Source organism: Mandrillus leucophaeus, unplaced genomic scaffold (genome assembly GCF_000951045.1).
Source record: "Mandrillus leucophaeus isolate KB7577 unplaced genomic scaffold, Mleu.le_1.0 Scaffold676, whole genome shotgun sequence".
In the NCBI taxonomy this organism is placed as follows: domain Eukaryota; kingdom Metazoa; phylum Chordata; class Mammalia; order Primates; family Cercopithecidae; genus Mandrillus; species Mandrillus leucophaeus.
In genome coordinates, this window is record NW_012107319.1 from 1,263,465 (window position 1) to 1,288,058 (window position 24,594).

Below are 24,594 nucleotides of genomic sequence, written 5' to 3' on the forward strand. Positions count from 1 at the left end.
TGCCGAGGACCAGCCCGCGCGGTCCCTCCCTTCTGCCCCCCAGAGCCCGCAGGCGCATCTGCTGCTGGGCTCCGCGGCGGGCCTATAGGTTCACAACAGTCCCATATTTGTCACCTCCCTCTTGCTCTCTTATTATTCATTCTACATAGTACTAGTGTCCATTAAACTGAGTAAAATGGATACAGTTCCCTTAAATTAGATATATGTCTATCATATACTAAAGTGAGTGAGTTTAAGGGTCCATTGGAGGAACCAACTGATACCCAGACATGTAAATAGATGTGTTTAAGAGTAATGACTGGCCGGGCGTGGTGTCTCACGCCTGTAATCCCAGCACTTTCGGAGGCCGAGGAGGGTGGATCACGATGTCTGGAGTTCAAGACCAGCCTGGCAGAGATAGTGAAACCCCGTCTCTACTAAAAATACAAAAATTAGCCGGGCGTGGTGGCAGGGACCTGTAATCCCAGCTACTTGGGAGGTTGAGGCAGAGAACTGCTTTAACCCAGGAGACGGAGGTTGCAGTGAGCCAAGATCATGCCACTGTATTCCAGCCTGGGCGACAAAGCAAGACTCCGTCTCCAAAAAAAAAAAAAAAAAAAGAGTGAGGTCAGGCTGCTGTAGATAGAATCTTCACTCCTTACTGTGTCACATAGGTAAGTTACTTATCCTCTCTGAGCTTTCTTCATCAGTAAAACAGCGATAATAGTGCCTAACTCATAAAGTTGTATAGTAAATGAAGTTTAGAATAATGCCTGGTGTTATATAAGGATTAGCTGCTGCTTCTACTACTTTATTTAGGAGGTGGAGTCTCACTCTGTCATCCAGGCTGGAGTACAGTGACAGGATGATACCTCACTGCTACTACTATTATTAGATAAATCAGCTGATTGTTGACGCTCTGACCTATGTCAACTTCACCTCTTGTCTAAATCTTCCTTCCCTATTTCCTCCTTTCATATATACTGACCTTTTGCCCTCCATGATTTTTTATTTCTTTGTTAGCGTTGGGTGTTGTGAACTATTGACCATTTTCCATTAATGCTTAGACAGGGATGAGTTGGAAAAAAAAAATTGTGTACTCGTGGAAAAAAAGAAAACTGACTTGAGATAGAACTGGAGCACTCCTCCTCAGCAATTGGCCTAATTTTGTTACTCCAAACAAAGCAAGACCATATCTCTTTTTTCTATCCTGACCACTGGTTTATAATCTGAGTCTGAACCCTTATCCCAGTAAGTCTTTAAGGTTACTAGAGTTTTATTACAGCTTGATATGCATTTATGTGCACATTTGTTCATGAAGTAACAACCACGTATCATATGGGACACCTTCTTGAAATAAAAGGGTTAGCATTAGATCCCTGAGAGTCATTCATTTACAGACCACACATGCATAGACACAGGTCTCTCAAAAATGTCTCCTTCACAATCAGTAAGGTCACTGAAGGCATATCTGAGCCTTCATCAGAGACTGACACTCAGTAGCATCCAGTTTTATGCATATAGTCAGCACACACTTAGTAATTTTAATCATCTATTTAAGGAACCAGTCAAAATGAGCAGAAGCAGCATTTGGGATTGTTTTTAAAAATAGCTTTTGCCCCATGCATTCTTGGAAGGGTAACATTGGATTAATATGCTAATAATAATAGTGTATTCCATAGAGAGGAGGCAAAAGCATAGCAGTAAATAGCTTGGACTTTGGAGTAAAGACTGCCTGAATTCAGGTCCTAGCTCTACTACTTCTTGACACTACGACCTTAGCAAAGTTTCTCTTCCTTTCTCAGCAGATTCTGAACTGAAAATGGAGAAAATCGTAGTACCTACTTCATGGGGTTCTTGGGAGGTCTAAATAGGATACCATATTAACTGCTTAGAAGAACATCTGGCCATGGGTAAGCTATCATTTATAGAGCATTTGATGTGCCAAGAAGTTAGCAGAATTGTTTGCATTCACTATTATATTTAATCACCACAACCATGACCCCTTTGATAAAGAAACTGAGGCTAAGATAAGTTTGGTAAATTGTCCAAGTAAACACAACTGTCATGGACAGAGGAGGAATTAAAACCCAAGTTTGCCTGAGTTCAAAGTCTGATTCTCCTTTGATCCTTCAATTCCAACTTCAAAGTATTTGGATAGGACAAAAATCCTTTTCTTAAAATAGCATTATCACTGACAAAGCATGTAACTTTATAGGTAGTTTATGACTAAAAAACCCAACTTACAATATCCTGTAGCTAAGAAAAGCAGATCTGTATTGCTATATGTAAAAAGCATTTATACAATGGGTGTTTAAAAGCCCATTTCCTTATATTTAATTGTTTTATTCTCACATTGACCCGAGGAGATAAGAAGTAAACATACTATAGTCTCAGATGTTAATATGTTAATATGATGAAACCACAACAGATACAAAAGCACAACAGATACAAAAAAAATGTGAAGTTGGGCCAGGCACAGTGGCTCACGCCTGTAATAGTAGAATTTTGGGAGGCCAAGGTGGGCAGATCGCTTGAGCCCAGGAGTTCAAGACCAGCCTGGGCAACATGGTAGAACCTTGTCTCCACAAAAATACAAAAATTAGCCAGGCATGGTGGCACAAGCCTTTAGTCCCAGCTACCTGGGAGGCTATGATGGGAGGATCGCTTGAGCCCAGGAGGTAGAGGTTGCAGTGAACTGAGATCACATCACTGCAATCCAGCTTGAGAAACAGAGGAAGACCCTGTCTAAAAAACAAACAAAATAAAGTGAAGTTGGCCAGGCCCTGTGGCTCACTCCTATAATCCCAGCACTTTGGGAGGCCCAGGTGGGAAGGATCACTTGAGCCCAGGAGTGATCACTTGTCCAGCCTGGGCAACACAATGAGAACCCATCTCTATAAAAAAATTTTTTTAATAAGCCAAGCATGGTGGTACACACCTGTAGTCCTAGCTACTCGGGAGGCTGAAGTGGGAGATCCCTTGAGTCCAGGAGTTAGAGGTGGCAGTGAGCTGTGATCACGCCAGTACACTCCACCCTGGGCAACAGAGCAAACCCTCAACTCATAAATAAATTTTTAAATAAACAAATAATAAGAAGTGTTCGTCATGTGACACCATCACTAATATGACTTTCCAAACCATAAACCTGATTATGCCACTCCATTGCTTAAAAATCTTTCAGCGGTTCCCTAGCACTTACAACATAAATAGTCCAGTTGCCTCAGGATTGCACACAAACATCTTTACAGTTTCTGTCTTTCCCTTCCAAATCCCACACTTAGCAACACACATTACTTGCAGTTCTCATTTAAACCATCTCCCTACCTTTGTTGCTATAGTTCCATCCCTCTAAAGTGGGCTTCCCTTTCACCCTAATTCCATCAAGCTCTTTAAATCTCAGTTCAAGTGGCACTTCCTCTCAGAAACCTTTCAGGAACCTCCCACGCCTCCCTTCTCCCCCCAAGTTAATTATACTCTCCTCTGGGTTCTTTTAATTTTATGTGCTTAGAGCCATCACAACTAATCCCTGTAACAACTAATAATTACCACGTTGTAACGGTTTAATAACACATCCATTTATCATATTAGACTATGACCTTTCTTTTCCAGCTTATTCTTTTTTATTTTATTGATACATATTTTATATATTAATGAGGGTACCATACTGCAAGTACTTTTTACATGCATACAATGTGTAACGATCAAGTCAGAGTATTTGAGGTATCCATCACCTTAAGCATTTATCATTTCTATGTATTGGTAATATTCCTTCTAGCTGTTTTGAAATATACAATATATTATTGCTAACGATAGATATCCTCCTCTGCTGTGGAATATTAGGACTCATTTCTGTAAGTGAGTCCTAACTCACTTAAGTTTGTATCCATTCACTGTAAGTTTGTATCCATTCACTAATCTCTCTTGAAACTATGACTTTTTAAAGGCAGAACTGTGTGCTAATCTTCATTTCATTGCAGGGGCTCAATAAGTAGTTGCTAAATGTGGGTGAATTAAGGTATCCCATAGACCACATAGTCTTTTTGACTCAATAGACATTTTCACAATCAATTCTATTTTTAGGACCTTAAAAACAAATAAAAATACTAAACTCTCAGCTCTTTTATTACTAGGTAATGACCACTACAGACATCCTCACACCATTTCTGAACTTCACCTCATTTCCTAAAAAGGGTGAATTTCAGGGAGGGGGTAAGTTTCAGGAAGAGTATGAAAATATGTAATAAAATTAGAAGTTGAAATTCCAATTGTATGTTTTCATATTATCCACAGCACCAAATTCCATTAGATAACATGTACCCCTCATCCTCACACTGGGTGATCAGTGGCCAGTTTAACACATAATATAGCTGAATTTCATAATTTAGCCACATTATAGGTTAAACAGGTATTTGTGGACTGGTCCCCCAAGTCTATCCTCCATGTATGATTATTGTTTATGATTTGTCTAGCAAAAAGCTAATTTACCAATATTTATTTAAAATACAATCATAGGCCAGGTGTGGTGGCTCACGCTTGTAATCCTAGCACTTTGGGAGGCTGAGGTGGGTGGATCACTTGAGGTCAGGAGTTCAAGACCAGCCTGGCCAACGTGGTGAAACCCCGTCTCTACTAAAAATGAAAAAAAAAAAATTAGCTGGGCATGGTGGCGCATGCCTGTGGTCCCAGCTACTTTGGAGGCTGAGGCAGGAGAAACAATTGAACCCATTAGACAGAGGTTGGAGACAGCGCCACTGTACTCCACTCTGGGTGACAGAGAGAGAGAAAATCTGTCTCAAAATAAAATAAAATAATATGCTTCACTACTGTTTGTTGTTTCATTTTATCTTTTTCTGCTTTTGAAGAATTCATGTAATTGGTTTTTTGGGGTTTTTTTGTTTTTTTTGTTTTTTTTTTTTTGAGACAGGGTCTCACTCTATCACCAGGCTGGAGTTTAATGGCGGGATCTCAGCTCACTGCAACCTCTGCCTCCTGGGTATAAGCAATTCTCCTGCCTCAGCCTCCCGGGTAGCTGGGACTATAGACGCACACCACCATACCCAGCTAATTTTTGTATTTTTAGTAGAGACGGGGTTTCACCACATTGGCCAGGATGGTCTCGATCTCTTGACCTCATGATCCGCCCACCTCGGCCTCCCAAAGTGCTGGGATTACAGGCATGAGCCACCACGCCTGGCCTGTAAATTTTAAAGAATGGAATTTTGAGGTCCCCAGTGCATCAACTGCCACCAACTTCACAGCTATCCCTACAAACTCAGTAAACATTTTACAATTAACAAGCGATGGCCCCTGCATCAATGACTCCACAGTCTACTAACAGCATCAGCACCTTCATGTACACTGCATCCCATTAGAACATCGAGTTCTTCAATGTCTTCCCCACCTGCAGTGTACACTGATGGTTACATTTCTCATAACTTCCTGCCCAGTAGAGTTTTTCCCAATTTATATAATCTCATTGCCCCTAACAAATACCTGCCCTGTCCTTCTGTCATAACTCCCTCCTTCATTACTGAAAGCAAAATATCCATCTCTGCCACTACTACCAAAACTCTCAGCCCAGAAGCACCTTCTGCCTTCCAAAAAATACATAGAACAGGCATCCCATTTTGATGCCCTAAGTGGGCCATCAGCCCCCAGTAACTTCTCATTCACACCCTTCTTTCATCTATCTTCCCTTTCTGCTGAGTCAAACATCTGGTATGGGCAGTGTCATCTGTATAGGCATTCGTCTTGCTGGAGCCTCAGACCTGTGGAAAAGTTCTCAACAGGGCAAGGAGGCAGGCCTCAGTGACTAAACATTTTCTGGTCTGCCTTGACTCTCCAAGGCTACCCCTGCTCACTCTCACAGCTTCCATCCTCCCTCCGCCTCCCCTTTCTCACTCGATCCCTTGCTCTTCAAAGGCCTGGGTGAGACCAGCCAGCATCTCACAGCGGAAACCAGAAGAAGCTCAAGGCTGTTGCCCCAGAAACCCTGACTAAAGAATGGCTGGCTAGGCACTGTTTGTTTTTCCCGTAATCAGAAAATCCCATTGGGAGGACAAAAAGGGGGTTCTCAGCTGCCTTGATGGCTGGAATCTGGGCTGGTCCCCGCCAGCCCCCTTGGAGGAAAAGAAAGTACCAACTTTGCAATATAGTATAGGAGGCAAAAAAAAAAAAAAAAAAAACTGTGGAAAGGGACCTCCAGAGTTAAGAGTGGTAGAGAGGGAAGGAAAGGAAGCCTGAACCACTGGATGCAGAAACAAACCTAAAGAACACCTGGCCTTCTGCCTTTGCAAGAAAGTCCCCAAGGACACACTCCATCCTTCCCTGTTACCATTTCCAAGACGGAAAAAAAATATATATATATATATAGAGAGAGAGAGAGAGAGAGAGAGAGGGAAGAAAGGAACAGCCACCCCTGGAAGCACCTCTCATGCACAGGACACATACACACAAACCACACGGGGGTTCGAAGGTTGATTTCCACAGTGTTCTCAGCTTTCAGCTGGGTAAAACAAGCCATCACTTCTGGTTCAGCTTTTAGGGCCAATGCAAGGCAACACCGGGTAACACAGAACAGAAACACTGGCACGTCTCATGTATTAATTAATCAGGAAGGCGCGATGGCCAAACCCTCAAAAGCACTAAGGACAGAAAGCTGCTATGGATACGATGATGCAGACAGAGATGCTACATTTAAAGAAAAACAACATCCAAGTTGCTGGAATATGCTTTGCAATCCTGGGTACCGAAAACCGTGAATCTTCTTGAGTTAAATCTGCGTAGCTCAGTGCCCCTGGGCAAAAATGAAAATAAAGGCTGCTCACTTCCAGCTTCCCGCAAATACACTAGCAATCACTGCAGCTAATACTTTCAGAATGTTACGGTAACTAATGCAGTAAATAGGAAAGTTTAGTGCAATATTTCCTTGCATTTCAAAGGAATCGATTCATCCAACCAGAAGGCAGGGCCAAACAGCTTAGTCACCAGCAGGCTGGGCAAATGGCTCTATCAGTAAAACAAGGCATAAAGTAAACATGGTCATCATCCTCCCCCACCTTGAGCACAGATTCCTGCCCAGTGCATCAGCTCCCGCTATGGCCCCCCAGGAAGCAGATGGGCGAATTTCCGCAACTCTCTTCCCCCACTCCATCCCCTTCCCCAGATGCTCTTACCTGCTATCCGAAGCACTGCCCTCTCGGCAGGGTCCAGCACTGAGCCCCCTTGAATCTTTCTTTTCGACCTCTCATGTTTAGGCAAATTCCAGGGTAAGGTGTCTCCCGGAGCTGGGGATGCGGAGCCAGATTTCTGGCTGAAATCATCCTCATCGGAAAAATCCGCAGAGGAAGACATAGAGCAGCGATAGGACGCGTTCCCGGAACTCTACAGAGAATGACACAGAAAAAGCATTAACAGCAAAATACTCACATATGCTCATCGATTTAAACATCCCCACCATCACCACCGCCGCCCTCCCTGCCCCCAAACTGGGTCTGGCATATCCTGCACCATCCTCAGAGCTGAGGGAATATACAGAAACCAAAAAAATGAAACCCGGGGCTCACCATCTTTTCTTGGCCAAGTCTCCAATCGTAAAAACAATACACAGGCAGTTCCAATACATGAAGATTTGCACGGAAGAAGTGTGTGGCCTGTGGTCCGGCCACCAGCTCACAAATGACTGGCCCAACAATGAAGCCAGAATCAACAGCCTTCCTGTTACAAATCTATAGTATTTGGCTCCCCCACCAGGACAGTAGAAACATTTTCCATTGCTAGCCTGCTGGTTAATTCATTAATGCAACTAACTCGAAGTTTCGAAAACAAAGCACAAATGCAGGATGTTGAGTCCCAACTCCTTTCCGCTTCAAGTCACCTCACCACTGGAGACTCTGTTCCGACCGATTTTAAGCCCCTGTCCTCTTTATTTAATTTTCTTCATGAGACTGAAGTAGGTTCCCAGAAAAGAGCAAGAAGGGAGGAAGGGCTGATTCTGAGAAGAGCCTTTTCTTAAGACTGGGAGAACACAAAAGACTGTTTTCAGAAGCCTATGGCAGCGCCAATAAACAAACATCTGAACTCGGTTTAGAGTTCTTGAGGTAATTTAAACTTCCAGCAAAGTAACGGCTGCCAATAATGTAAATGAGAATGATGCAGCTCAGTGACAGGAAACAGAGCTCTTCTCAGCTCCTGGTCATTACACTGTGAAATGAGAAGCATGATGCTTTTACCAAAGCACTTGGCCTGAAGGTTAGTCCTCCCTTCATCTAGCTGGAGCAAATCTGCAGGGTCATGTCTTGCATAAAAGTGTTATATCTTCCATAGAGGGAAAAGGCACAAGGTGTTATTCCTTCCTTCTTTGTTGGGTTGTGTTTGTGATTATTTAGAGAGCCACTGGCTTACTAACGAAACAAGGATGTTGACTATCTCTGCTGCAAAATTATAAACATAACAACACATCAAAAGGAAGCCTTGACTTTCCTACTGAGAATTCTACTTTGCTGAGACTCATGGTAAAGATGCAAAACTGGTATAACTCGATTCCTGAAATGTAACTTGCAGCCATGGATTCCCAAGAAGCAAGTTACAGGCAGAAATCAGTGAGGCATGCTCCAATTTGAGCAAAAACACTGGGCTTCCCACAAAAGCAGTGGCAACTGCAGCACAAACAGGCTATGTGAGCCACATCCCAAAACACTCACCCAAGGCACGTGAAATAAACTCTAATTGCATCAGGACTACTAACCTTATCTCAATCTGTTTAGGCATGTGGCTATGCATGGTCAACACCATTATTTCATTTTATTTTTCTTTTTTGTGGGCACATAGTAGGTGTAAACCCCATTCTTTTAGAAGTTCACGTAATATTCCCACAAAGTGAGGTATGTAAGATGTAGCTCTCTATTCTTTCCCCCCAAAAAAGCTGTCTTCCATTTTACTTTACATAAAATTTCACCATCTTGACTAATTTATTTATTTAGAGTCTGTATATTTTTCTAATGACAATAAGGTATTAGGCAAACTTGAGGCAAAAAGTAAATAGAATTGATTTTCTGTATTGTAGCTACAATCCATAGGGAGTTGTGAGTGGCATTAGGTCAGTCACAGCATGCTATTATCAACCCAATTTATTTTCCATGCTTTTCTGAAAATCCATCTTGAGCTTTCTGAGATTTTGTTTTTGGCTGGCTCTGTATAAAAGGGTGACATTCTTAAAGACTTTTAAGAGTGTATTGGGTTTCTTTGGCCGCTTTCTATCTTCCTAAAAATGGCTTCCTATCTGTCCTTACTTAAGGTCATCCTTTATCTGTGAGATTATATTTCTTGTTACCTGTACTATTTTAGTGAGTATAGTAATTTGATTATTTATCTTTACAGACAGATTTGGAGAATAACTGTTAAAGAACTGCTTTCCAAAACCCACTGGTTATTGATTTTTGTAGAGTAAATTTTTTTAATGGCCTGAGTCTCAGCTGATTGAACAACGAAATGTGATTTATGCCATGACATAAACACCATTAATCACTCATAGCCAGATGGGAACAGTTACCACCCCTGGACCCATGGGTGTTGACTGGTGCAGCCTCTAATCTGGTAGTGTCATTGGTAAACAGATAAGAGAGAAAAAGAGGAAAAGACAATCAACAACACTTCTTTCAGCACTATATCATAGGAAAATATGGACCCCACACACACACACAAACTGAGGGAAATCATACATATTTATATGTGGTAAAGTCTCTCCCAGGCTACATGATCCAAGTGTTTTAACAATTAAAGTATTGGATTTTTTCCCACAAAAATTTTCATGAATACTTTTTAAAAATATAAGGTAAACTATACAAAAGTAGGCCCATTTGAACCCTGAAAATTGGGAACAGATTTAAATGGAGCTGCTTTAAAGTGGATTGATCCTAAAGAAAACCTATTATATTCTTTATTGATTTGAAATGATTTGCCAAATCATGTTACTATCTTGGGGGCTAGAGAAGAGTGTGGAACTACAGTTCCCTTTTGTTTTAAGAAAAGCAAATATGTTCTCTCACCCAAAGGCCAGAGTCTAACCTTTGATGTGGGGCTTGGAAAGGTAGGACAAAGGAAGAGGGCTCCTGTAATCAACAAAAGCCCCAGGTTCCTATCTAGTATTCCACTACTGTTGCCTAAGGTTTGATTCCTATTAAAATACAAATATGGTAGCTATGTCCATCAATAGGAGGCTGTTTAAATATAGTTATATGGATACCATAGTCTACTCTATAGCAATTAAACAAAAATGTTATTGTTCTATATTTAGTAAAGAAGAAACAATTCATCAAGAATGATTTCTTAAAATATGTGCATGTGCATATACATGTAATAGTTACCCATATGTAAGTAGCGATTATTTCTGGGTGATGACTAAGATTCTGAATGAATTTAATTTTATTCCTTATAATATTTTAATCCAATACAAGTACATAAAAAGATTACCAAAAGTAAAAAGATTTTATGTCAAGGGTTAGAGAAAATATGGACAACTCTATGAAGAAGTAACTAAGTCAGTGTTTTTAACATTTCTGGGCTCATGGGCACCCCTGAAAAGTTAATGAAATCTATGAAAACCTCTTTCCAGAACAAAGTACAAGAGTAAATACATGCAAAACTTTGCATATCATTTTATGGGATTCACTGACCCACTGACCCCAGGTTAAGACCCCAATTCACACCATCATTTGTCATCCCCATTTGGCAGGTATGCTGAAAATAAGAGATACATGAAAGAGCTGTGGAGCAGGGGGCAGAGTAATTTGCGTAGTGAAGATAAAGCTGGCCTAGGTCATAATACTTTTTAACAGTTGGCCTTTTTCATAAATGACCATGAGCTACTTCTGGACTGATACTGAATCTCTGCAACCAAAAAAGCACTAGATGGTTACAAGCCAAAAACCCTGTACAGTAAATCCTCACTTAAAATCATCAATAGGTTCTTGGAAACTGCTGCTTTAAGTCAAAGGACATATAATAAAACCAATTTTACATAGACTAATTAATATAAATGAGAGTTAAGTTCCTACAGCAAATAATATTTCTGGTCATAAAAATATCACGAAACTTCTAAGAGAAGACCAAAACACTTCTAATATTAAACACTGAAATAAATGTGAGTTATACATACATTTACAGAAGATTAATACAAAATAAGATAATTATTTACCCAATTTTTGGTAAATCAGTAAATGACGGCAGTCATCGGGGTGGGGGGTTAAATCAAGGAATAAATGTTTGCAAAATGAAAAATATAAGGAGTACCTCCTACCGCCATGCAATTCAAAGCCAATCACAAATATGGCAGACCCACTGAGCACTTTCATACCACATCATTTATTGTCATGCATTTGTAAGATTATTGTAGACCTTACAAATTTTTATTTTACAATAATTTGCATTTATTCATGCGTTCCTTTTCCAACCTGCTTATTACAGTTCAGGATCAAGGGTGGCCAGAACCCATCCCAGCAGCTCAAGGCACAAGGCAGGAACCACACCTGGACAGGACACCATCCCATGGCAGGGTGCAATCATAATCTATGCCCACAGTCACTCAGAATGGGACCAATTAACCTCAAGTGCACATCCTTGGAATGTGGGAGCAAACTGCAGCATCCAGAGAAAACCCACGCTGGCATGGGGAGAAAGTATAAACTCCACTGACAGTGGCCCCAGCCAGGAATTGATTTTTTTTTTCTCTCATCAACATTATAACAAAAAGACATTGAACAAAACACTATTCAAGGACCTGCTATATTGTGTCTTCTACAACTTAGTTATTAAAGCAGTTTTAACAATTGAATTAGATCACCAAAAGCTTTAAAATGACTTTCCTGATAGCCAATTCATTCACATGGTATAAAAACAACCCAAATCTCCTAAAGCCAGGATAATTACATAATAACATTTTCAGAAGGGGAACTGAACAATACCTTCTTTAACTGAAACCCCAGTGGGGGATCTGAGATAAGTACAATGGAACTGCCTAAATTGGATGCTGCCCAGCCTTAGCACCCTGATCTGTAGGAAAGTGCCAGGAAATTGTCTTGGCAATAGGCATTCTCTACAGGCAATGGAGAAAGAAGTGCAGAGATAAGAGTTTGCAAAGTAGCCAAAAGTTTAAATCCCAGAGGCTGAAAAGTAAACTTTCACAAACCCACATATTTATAACTTAAGCACATTTCTGTATGTGTATTTCAAAATATTCACCAGAAAAAAAACCCAAAAATAGAAAGCACACAAGGAAACAGAAAAATCCTGATTGCGAAGCATTCTACAAGACAACTGTCCTAGATCCGTCAAAAAGGTCAATGACACAAAACATACACACCCAAAAAGGAAGAATTGTTCTAGATCTAAAAGGACAAAAGAGACACAACTAATTCATGAACCTTGGTTGGATTCTGGGTTGACTCTTTTTTAAAAGCTAAAAAGACATTTTGGGGACAACTGTCTTTTGGGGACAACTGGGGAAATCTGAACATGGAACATGGATTGTTTATTAGACAATGTTAGGAAATTATTGTTAGTTTTCTAAGGTGCAATAATACTATTGTGGTTATGTAGAAAAGTGTCCTTATCCATAGGAGATGCAGGCTGAGGAAACCCAAGATGTCTGCACTTATTTTTATTGTTTCAATAAAAACAAGGAAAAGTATTAAATGTGATAATAGGCTAACAATAAGTATTCACTGGTCTACTCTTTCAACTTTTCTATAAATCTGAATCTTTTCAAAATGAAGAATTGAGGGGGAAATAGCAAGGTTTTTTTTTTGGTTTTTTTTTTTTGTTTTTTTAAGAGACAAGGTCTTGATCCATTGCCCAGGCTGGAGTGCAAAAAGACATGATAATAGCTCACTACAGCCTTGAACTCCTGGGCTCAAGAGATCCTCCCCCCTCAACCTCTCGGGTAGCTGGGTCTACAGGCACATAATACCACACCAGGCTAATTTTATTTTTTAATATTTTTATAGAGACGGGGTTTCCCTATGTTGACCAGGCTGCTCTCAAACTCCTGGCCTCAAGCGATCTTTCTGCCTTGGCCTCTCAAAGTACTGGGATAACAAGCATGAGCCACTGCACACAGCAAGGTCTTTTGTGCTGTGTTTAAGTGTTGCTTAGTCTATTCCTGTGCTCACAAAATCAACATATACAGGTTGCAAGGACAAAGTGATAGTTTTGATCTAAGAAATTTCTCGTAACATTTCTTCATAAACACTTAGAGAAGCACTAGAAGCAGTGGCCTGTGTCAAGAAGTCACCAAAGAAAGATGATCTGCTTGCCTTAGTCCTAAGCATAGTTCTAGACAGAAAAATATAAAAGAAATTCCTCTGCTATTCATTTATTAATAATGTAAAATACAGTGAACACAAGATAGGTTCAGTATCACATAATTTTGATATATGAACAAAAACAGAAAATTTTTTCTCCAAAATTAGGAAAATTAAAGACACAATTTTCTTTAAAAGTCCCTTAGGTAGGTAGGTACAAATACTAACTTCCTCAATGTTGTATCAAAATATATGTTATGGCCCAAAACTATCATTATATGACTAGTTTTTTACTTAGAAATAAGTTAGAAAGCAAGAGCACATTATCTGATTTTAGAGGTCCCAAGGAAAATAAGCTCTACCACAAATAAATAGACGTAGGAGAAAACAATTAAGGAAAATGTGCTTAACTCCTTGAAGAAAAAATGAGATATGGTAAATTTGGGGCAACTTGTGCTTGCTTTAGTTAATAATTTTCAAAACTTGTTGAACAATTAAGGTATGAAATCTTTTACCAAATAAATAGCTCTCAGTTAAGTCTTACCTGGAAACCACCTTTAAGTTGTAAGTGGGGGAGAGGGGGTCTAGTAGTGAGGCCATTAGCTGGCTCTCACTCTCTTCTATTAGGGGAGATATGCAGGAACCCTTAACTCCAAGAGGCAGAAGAGCCTGGGTGGAGGTGAGAGGAAGGGGGATCAGAGGGAGAGGAAGCAGGTTGCTGCTAAGTTCTGACTCAAGGGAAGCAGTGTCAGGCAGAGTTAAGGAAGTCAAAGGTTGCTTTCTAGGTAGAGAAGCCCAGTTCATCAGCCTATGAAAGAACACTGGAATTTAGAACACAAATTCTTTCTAGGGTATAATGATTGTACACTGGTTAGTGTTACTTAGTACTGTATTTCTAAGGACACCAAGCTTGCTGATGGGACAGAGGAAGGTTGATTTCATAATTTGACTATCATGAATAATGCTGCAATGTCTATGGGAGTGCAGATATCTCTTCAACATATTAATTTCAGTTCCCAATAGGTATATCACTTTGAATCCTAGACAATCAAGGCTCAGCACTAAGACATTCTGCAAGACTTCTTCCTTTCTTTCAGTTTAGTATATTCTATCCAGATGCCTCATTTATTGGGTGATTATAATTTAAGCATTTTCACTAACTATCTTATTTAACACTCACTGAAATCCAATAAAGAAATGCACAGTTAGGGATATTAAGTAACTTGTCCACAGTCATTGTCAGTACAAGGTGCAGCCAGGATTTCCATATAGGTCCTTTTGACACGAAAGCCTGTGCTCTTGACCACATGTGGTCCTTGGCACTAGGGGAACATATACTCACAGCCCTAAAGATTACCATATATTTGAGGATCCCAAAAAGACTAGACCTGTTCTGGGTTCAGTACTAGGGCCAAAGCATGGAAATGACAGGTATCAGTTCACATCAAAGAAAAACCATTCAAAATGCACAACTATAGTACTCCCAGACTGCTTTGTGTATAGTAAGCACTCTCCTATTCCAGGGGACCAAGCCTTTGCTTACTCTGTGGTCTCTTTCCACTCAAAGATTCTTTGGTCCTATGTGTTCCCACACCTCCATAAATCTCCCCAAACAGATTACATATAAAATAAAAACTATGCAAAGTATCAAAATACGAAATTTTTCTAAAAATGTAAAAAAACTTTCAAAAAATTTCAGACATCTTTTTTTTGCAAGTCCACCTAATCCCAATCATATGAAAATTATAGAAATAGAGACATCAGAACTAGTTTACATTTGAGTATCTACAAATAGTCTTTCCAACCAAAGGAAGAACATTTTAAATAACTTGCCTAAAAGAAAAGCAAACATATCTCCAAAAATAGCCCCACAAAACAAATGCATTAGGAAGATAAACTCAAATATCGAAAACATACATTTAACTAGAAAATACTTAATCTTATAGTTTAAATGGATGTTTATGTCAGTTAATTAAAAACATGTCTTAAGTACTCATAGGCTTCTTTCTTAGAAGGGCCTGAAATCTAACTGGGAGAGCAGAAGTGACAAAATAGCCATTTATAATTAAATATCAGTCATCTTATCATCACTTGTTAGGCTTAAAAATATGTATTTTGGTGGAATAGTATAAATACATACATAAAAATATGGCTCACAGTATAAAGTTGATGAGGAGAGAGAGGCTAAATCAAGTCGAGCCTCCGCAGTCCCTTCAGAAGCCAGGTTGGAAATACAGTTCCCCAGCTCCCTCACTTCACTCTTCCAAGAGTATCCTATCCAAAACTGTTCACTGCTGATAGAGCCATCATTGTAGATGCACTATGGCTGGCCTACTCATTTTTAAAAACAAATTAAGAGCAAACACGTAAAAATTGGGAATTTTCACATGAAAATTCAGATGTGGAATACTGGCCCTAGTGGTTTTCCCTTTAAAGAAAGGACACGTAAAAGACCTGTGCTTTCCAGTCTGACACCGTTCTCGCATGTATGATACCCGATCCCTGGAGACATATGACTTTGGAGCCCCTAGCATGAAGTAAGTGATGGATGACATTGCTGTATTCAGAAAGTAAAGGAAAAGATAGAGGAGGAGAGGTAGGGATCGTGATAATTGATAGAATGGAGATGAAATTTTTAAAAATATGAAAACTGGAGAAGAGGGGATAAAACAAAACAAACAAAAAGCTTTCAAAATATTTCAGTTAAATGGACAACAAACAAAAATAGATAATTCCATGTTTCTACTGACATCCAAGTGTTCACTTCATTCTGCTGTATCCTCAAACACCCTGGTTAACATTTCCAGTGCCCAGGAAATGGAAGAAAGCTGTATGACTCATGTAAATGCTGGCTCACGATCCCCACGAATCTAGCTGGACCCACCCACCCATCACTACTGCTGATGACTCCCTGCTGGTTTTTGCTCCCATACCTACCCTTGGTCACCATGTAGGAAGCATTAGTAAATTTTAGCTCTTAGGTGATGTTGTCTATTCACACTTGTTTGATCCAAGGGTAGATGATTAAGCCAACATAATTGTCACTTCAGGAAATATAGAAACTAGAAGTTATTGCAACTGGGTCACCTTAGTAACAGCTCTCAGGATACAAAGTCCATGAGTTCCATATCTATCCCTCCCAAGCTTGGTTGTTAAACCTCCTTTGAGATGTCCCTGTATCTTTCCAATACATAACTTTTTGTAATTCAGAAGGTTTTTTTCTTTTAAATTCATTGTCTCCGTTACTGGAGACAACAAAAACTTAGACAACCATGTTAGTGTAAATAAAAAAGCAATTATAGATATTCAGTTCTTCCCTATTGACACATAAGCAAAGTTATGTCTTTATACCTTCTTTATGCTTCCATTTTCATTACCTGTCTTCATTAATGAGACTTCAGAAAGTTGCTTTTGATAATAGCTTTTACACACTTACTCTTTCACTTCAAACAGTAGGTACTTAAGTGAAAGAATTACTTTTTCATTAAAAACAAAAACTTTTATTATTGTACAGAAACAAGGTCTATGAAACTTTAAGTGCCTGGCACTCCCACTTCCCTCTTTTGAGGAAAGCAGGGCTGTTCCATGTACATTAAATGCAAACAATTCGGTTGCTACCTTAAGCCACACCCAACTGGAACCAGGGATCAGTGCCTGATCCCTCTGAGCTGGTTTGGTGGAAAATTCTGCTCAGGTGCGATGATTCATATTGCACAGTGGCAAACCAATCCAACCACAGCCTCCTCTTGAGAATAAATGCTAAGTTCATTCCAAATGTCCTTAACTAATATTGGGATTTCCCCTGACATCTGTTGCACATCCTCATCTTAGAACACCTGAGATCCATCTGGAACAACTGTGTGGCTCAAAGCCCCCATATCTGCACTAAAGCCCACAGTAGATTTCATTTTATCTCTCTTTCCTGAGGTGATCTGGACCTGTCCCTTCCTTGCTTTACCCCTAGAGGAAGCTATATGGCAGGACAGGAAGCAGAAACAGCCTGCAAGAATACCTTTTTCACAAGCCTAAATCTTTTGAGATGCGCATAACCTGGAGGCACAAATGTTCCCTCCCATTCCCTGACACCTTGGCATGCATCTTACAGGACCCAAGAACCTTAACACAATTCCAAGGTGAAGGAAATGGGGAGCACCAGGCCCGGCCTCATGGAGACCTGGGAGTCAGAACCTGAGGTGAGTTCAAAAAAAGACAAAGGAACACCTCTTACCCAGAGTGTATAGACTGAGATTAAACCTCACCGTGTGGGTAGCAACTGTTTCTTATGTACTTCAGAATCCCAGGTCTTAGGAGGGGGCCCCTGATGAATGTCTGTTGGGTGAATTTATTGGCTTGGCAGCTTGGCTTCAGCAGCTTGGTCAAATGTGAGTAGAAATTCAGAAAGAAAGCTCTGCCACAACAAAGGCTAAAAATGCCCCAAGGGTCTGTCCGTCTGTGTCTCGCACACACACATACACAGAGCCCACTAACAGGATCAGCATGGCAGCTACTTCCTTCCTCCAGCATCATTTCTCATTTTAAGGCTGCCTTGAATTATTCTAGATCCAGGGAAGAAGAGAATATATTTCCCTGCTTGCTTATTGACACCTTATTCCAAATCAGGTAAGAAAAGAAGATAGTGTTTGAGGGGGGAAGATGTTAGGACCTTCGAGTTATCCAATCAGTCTCCCAGAATGAGAAGTGAGAAAAGCACAAGGTGCTTTGAGAGCATCAGGTGGAAGTGGCAGCAGAGGCAGCTGGAAAGCAGGTGGTGGATGAAGATCACAGCAGGGCTTGCATGTGACACTGGCGCCCAGAATTCATCTTGTAGGACCTGGATTGTTGCTGACGGGTTATAAGTAGTTTGCCTGTATAGCTGCGTGACTCATGGACTGAAGAGGGATCAAACTCAGACAAGATTAGTGAGCAGTTACTGTAACAGTCCAGCAATAAATGATGGGAGCCTGAACTAAATCATTGGAATTGGGGGTGGAAAGGAGAGGATGAATTTGGGAAACATTTAGAGACTGGAAAAAAGAAGGCTAGACAAAGGTAGGGCTGAGGCTGCTAAGGTAAGAAGTGAAACTAGCTTACTATGCGGGAATGAGAAGAAGGTCAGAAGTCAAGCAAAACTATAATAGTGGGGAGACAGAGAATAGTAGTAGGAAAATCAGTGGGTCCCAGGCAAGCCATACAAGGAGAGCTCGAGATGATGACGTTCCTTTTGATAAGCCTCCTAGTTTGTGATGACTCAAACTGGTTTAAGATACAAGGCTGGCTAGATACCAACCTCCAAGAGACCTGCATTTTCTTCCACTACAGCTCTGGCTCCTGGAGCTGCTGTGAGTGAATGGTAGAAACCTGCCCCTTAGAGAAGCTGCAGCTGGTCAGCATCATGCAAGGGACTGCTGAGATGGTAGCATGCTGGTAATGAAGTGTTATGGAGCCACTCCATCTCTTATTCATCCTTTTTCTCATACACACAGAGAGCAAGAGTATATAAACCATCTTGTTTATTGTCCCCTTTCACACAGGATTGTTTTGGGGAACATAATAGTCACACCATTTACACATACTTCTTATAACATTTACGAGCCATGGTATTCTACTTAAAAACATAAAAATAAAAATACCCCTATTTCTTCTGACTTCCAATTGTCTCTAAGTAATAACTGTTCCCACTGCATTTATGAAGCAAATTCACTCATTCTTTCACAGTGCCCATCACAGGGCAGTTAGAATCCTGTGCTACAGCTGTGCAGCCCACACCCCTCTCCTCCTTAGTCATCATGTACACTTAGGATTTGTGTGAATTCCAATCCCCTGACCTTCCTCCCCTTCACAGCTGCCCTCCTGACCCTGAAATATTGCTTGGGTGTTTTTTCTCCTCCCTTTCTCAACTGGGGATTTCCAAGCCAGCCTAATAGCTTCTTCCAACAATAATAAAGCAAAGAGGAATTTTTAAAAATGTATATCTGTGTCCATAAAACAATATGATGAATTCTATCACAAAAAACAAGCACACCATAGAACATATGACTATCTGTTCCCTTGTGCCATCCTTCTTTCTCTTCCTGAACTGGCCTTGTGTTTGTGTCCACAGCACACGAACCAGCTACAGAATTTGCAGGTGGAGAATCCAGGTACCTAGGTACCTTTAAAAGTCTATTCAGTGAAAATCGCTGGCTATTGATGTGATGGTTAATTTTATGTGTCAACTTGGCTAGGCCATGGTACCCAGTTTTTCATAAAAGATCAGTCTAAATGTTGTGAAGGTGTATGTTTAAAAGTGATTAACATTTATTCAGTGGACTTCAAGTAAAGTAGATTATCCTCCATATAGTGGGTGGGCCTTCTCCAATCAGTAGAAGGCCTTAAGAGCAAAGACCATGATCTCTCAAAGAAAGAATTTTCCTCAAGACTGCAACGTAGAGACCTTGCCTGAGTTTCCAGCCTGATGCCCTGCAGAATTTGGACTCAAGACTGCAATATCAGCTCTTTCCTGAATTTCTAGCCTGCTGGCCTGCCCTACAGATTTTAGATCTCCCAGCCCAATTGCATGAGCTAATTCCTTAAAATAAATAAATCTCTGTGTGTGTATGTGTGCTATAACTAATATATCCTATTGGTCTGTTTCTCTGGAGAACCCTAACTAACACAATTGTCTACCATATTAGTGCATAGAAGACTTATGACTCACCTTTACTACATTTCAGGGAAGTAGAAACACCTGCCATAATTCACATTTTACAGTTTTATGGAAAGTGTGCAGGACTTTTACCAAGCTGAGTTAGGAAGCCAGAGTGCTTCACCCAGCTCCATAATTAACTGCCCATATACTACCACACAAGAAAATTACTTAACATCTTCAACTTGCTCATATTCTAAACATGAATAGTCATATCTACTTCACTAGATATTATTAAAATGAAATAATGTATGTAAATCCTGTAATATGATGCCTGCTCAGCACATACTACTCAATACATTTCCATAGCATTTATTATAAAATAAAAAGATAAAATAAAAACTAGATATCAAGTATTTAGAATTGCAGTGATTATAGCTATATGACCAAAAATATATCATTTTGAGGACTTGAAAAAAAAATCTAACTCCCTTCACATCACCTGCATGCTATCGCCTAAATTTCTAGTAACAGATACAGTCTTTTGATGTAAAGCTTTTTATTTCTAACCAAACTACCCATGGATGAAAAATATTAAGTGGCACAGTATCAGTTATTTATACTTCAGTATGAATAAGGCCACCAGACTGTGTCCTGCAGAAGTGTTTAGATAAAACAAAAAGGGAACACTGAGGTTCCTAGAAGTAGATAAGCTGTCTACATCATGATTTTTTCCTGGAGCCATTTCTGACAATCACAGAGACAGAGATTCAAGGAGTCAAATGAGTCTGTCCTAACAGAAACAGCCTAGCCCAATTCAGGATACCACTCAAAAGAAATATGGCCTGGAACACTTTAATTGTGACAATCCACCTCTCTGCTTCCCTAGTTTTCTCTCTCTCTCTCTCTCTCTGTGTGTGTGTGTGTGTGTGTGAGAGAGAGAGAGAGAGCGAGAGAGAGAGAGATAGCGCATCTTGCTCTGTCATCTAGGCTGAAGTGTGGTGGTAAGATCACAGCTCACTGTGTGGTGGTGAGATCCCAGCTCATGGCAGCCCTGACCTTCCAGGCTCAAGCAATCCTCCCACCTCAGCCTCCCAAGTAGCTGGACTACAGGTGTGCCACCACACCTGCCTAATTTTTTTTATTTTTTGAAGAGATGGGGCAAGAGTGGCCAGGGGATTGTCTCACTGTGATGCTCAGGCTGGTCTGGAACTCCTGGGCTCAAGCAATCCTCCCGCCTCAGCCTTCTAAAGTGCTGGGATTACAGGCATGAGCCACCATGCTCAGCCCTGCTTCCCTAGTCGAAAGTAAAAGCTCATCATTACCGCTCTGTTGAGTCATAGGGACAGATGGCCTTACCTTCTCACCTGCCTTCCTGATTCTCTAGGTAGAATATAATCTTTGATGTGATCTGATGGGAGTCTGAAAATCTGCTACCAAAAACTGCTGCCACAATGTCTGAAATGCTCCCATTAGAGCAATTCTAAGCCACTGGGAGATTTTGAGTTTTATCATCTTCTAAACCACAAGGATAGCTAAATTGAACTGGATTACTAAAATGATATACATAAAGTACATAGTAGGCATTCAATAAATTAGAGCTATGTGTTTTCTTTGTTTTGTTTTGGGTTTTTTTTTTTTGAGACAGAGTCTCACTCTGTCCCCCAGGCTGGAGTGCAATGGCGCGATCTCGGCTCACTGCAAGCTCCACCTCCCGGGTTCACGCCATTCTCCTGCCTCAGCCTCCCGAGTAGCTGGGACTACAGGTGCCTGCCACCACATCCGGCTAATTGTTTTGTATTTTTAGTAGACATGGGGTTTCACTATGTTGGCCAGGCTGGTCTCAAACTCCTGATCACAGATGATCCACCCACCGGGGCCTCCCAAAGTGCTGGGATTACAGGCATGAGCCACCATGCCCAGCCAGAGCTATGTTGTTCTTATTACAAGTCACATTCACCTCTTGCCTGAACAATTATTGCAAAATATCTTCCAGTTGATCTTGCTTGCCTCCTTGTCCTCAACAATATATTCTCCATACAGAAGCTAAATCCAGTCTTCAAAGACCTAAGTCAGAGTACATCGTGCCTGTGCTCAAAACCCTCCTGTGGCTTTCCACTTCACTCAGGATAAAATCCAAAGCCTGTACCATGACCTACAAGGCCTCCTGATGTGCTGTTAGGTCTCTGCTCAAACGGCACCCTTTTAAAGAAAGTTATTCCCCTAAAAGCCTTATGTAACTTTACCCTCCCCACCTATTACTCTATGCCCCTTATCCTGCTTCACTTTCCTCCCCCGCCACTTATTACCATCTGACACATTATGTATTTACCTGTTTATCTGCTTGTTGTCTGTCTCCTCCACCAAAAACTAAGCTCTTTGTTTCATTCATGCTGTGTCCCCAGTTCCTAGCATGGTGACAAACCCATAACAGACGCTCAGAAAATATTTGTGAAACGCGAAAATGAACAGTAAAAGAATTTTGCAAAAGCACCTGTACTAACTAGCACACAGTATGTATGTACTCAGTAAGTACCAATTTCCTGCAATAAATATTAGTTTTTTCTTATTTATCCATATTTATCTTATTTATCATTGCCTGCAATACTTGCCCTGAAGCTTGTTATAGAACAAGAGATTTAAAGCACAACATAGTCTCATAACCCACAGTTAAACCCTCCTAACCATAAATCAAAAATGGGATTGCTCTCAGCAAGCTAACTAGGGAGATAACAGAGAACTGAGGCTAGACCTGGCCCTGTAGTCCAGCAGAGCTCTTTGCCTCCTGACCCAGCTTCACTACTTATTAGCTGTAGGACTTTGGACAAACTACTTAAACTTTTTGAGCTTTGGCTTTCCAATTTATAAAGAACATCTACCTCTTAGGGTTGGTGTTAGGATTAAATGACCTAATGCCCATTGCCAAGCACAGAGCCTGACTCATAGGAAGTGCTTAAGAAATGCTCACTACTGTTAATGTTGTTGGTCAGCATCAATAAAAATACTGTTGATACGAAATGCCTGTCTTTATAACTTCATTTCTTTTACAGTCTCATTTATGGTTATCTCTGGAGTTACAGGGAGCTGATAAAGTTCCAAAACCGTTTTTAAAAGATTTAAAAATAGGAAATAATGATAGTCATTTGTTTATAAAAAGCAGAGCTTGGCCAGATGCAGTGGTTCATGCCTGTATTCCCAGCACTTTGGAAGGCCAAGTTGGGCGGATCATGAGGTCAGGAGATCGAAATCACCCTGGCCAACATGGTGAAACCCCGTCTCTACTAAAAATACAAAAATCAGGGTATTCTGTGGTGTGGTGGGGCACGCCCATAGTCCCAGTTACTCAGGAGGCTGAGGCTGAGGCAGGAGAATCACTTGAATTCGGGAGGTGGAGGTTGCAGTGAGCCAAGATCGTGTCACTGCACTCCAGCCTGGCGACACAGCGAGACTCCATCAAAAAAAAAAAAAAAAAAAAGCAGGGCTCTCATTTCAGAAAAAACTATTTTTCACTTCCCTAGTATCCTGAAACGTCTGCATCTCAGACTTCCTGATTCTTTTGCTTTAATAAACAGACGGGTGTGCCTGGAGTCATGGTGATTACCCATGTTCTAGAAATAAACTTGAGAAAGCTGTGTTGCCTGCTTAATACTCCCATAAGCTCCAAATATTATTATGTAGTTTTTTTTAAAAAAAAACATTAAATGTCTGGGTTTTCTAAGTCAATTTTAAACATGGGGGGGTGTCAGTTCATTTTACAAAACATGCAAGTAGAAATAATGTTTTTAATTTGTAAGTATAAAAAATTTTAAATGCTTAGCTAAACATGGCATATAAACAGGGAAACAATGCAGCATTGAAGAGAGTGTTCTCAACTATGAGGTCTTGCTTCCAATCGTGGCTCTGACAGTTTAGCAACACAGATCACTGTTCTGGACCTTGTTTCCTCAAAATGACAACTCAGACTGGATGACTTTTGATGTTCCTAAATTGTCCACGAATCCCTCATCTCTAAAGCTTTTTTGATATACAAATTCCATACCTTTAATGTTTCATTTTCACACTTCTAAAGAGCCTCTTTATATAGTTACCCTGAACTAAGTTTAAATGCTAACGAGTCAGAGATATTGCATATTGAGTAGCACATGTAAGCAAACAGAAAATACCCTGTCCCAATGCCACAATTTACCATCCTCTCAAAAAAAAAGAAGTGTATTTTGGACTATAACATTTTTTTAGAATGTTGTTAATTACCAAAAACAACAAATAAAAGCCAATGATAAAATAAATCAACAATAAAATAAAATAATTTGACAATCACAACTGCTATTTAATAATTTATCTGATTTTATCATAAAAATATTCCATGAACATTTTCTCTATTGGAGGTTTTAGGTTCAACTCCAAATTATAAAACAACATTATGCAATTAGGAAGTTGATTTGGCCTAACAGAAATGACAAATATGTACTGAAATTTGAGACTTGAAATAAGTGAGTCACTACAGCACTTCTCAATACCCTATGTAAACATGAATTGTATCCTCTCTGGGAAATGAAGGTCCTGTGTCATCTGCTTTAAGACCAAGACATGAGAAATAATTGGCTAACTGTACTACACAGCCCTACATAGAAATGAAATTATACTAAAGATAAGGACTAAAAGCTATGTCTTGGCAGACAATGGCTGGTG

The 24,594-nt window shown here is 40.2% G+C and overlaps 1 protein-coding gene across 1 annotated transcript in view; it reads right to left on the reverse strand.

Annotated features, from left to right (window-relative positions):
* Positions 1-24,594, reverse strand: part of DST (dystonin) — a 504,672-nt gene that overhangs the window by 398,111 nt on the left and 81,967 nt on the right. The window contains 1 exon segment of the mRNA XM_012002056.1: positions 7,158-7,365. Coding sequence (XP_011857446.1) covers positions 7,158-7,365 — 208 coding nt within the window.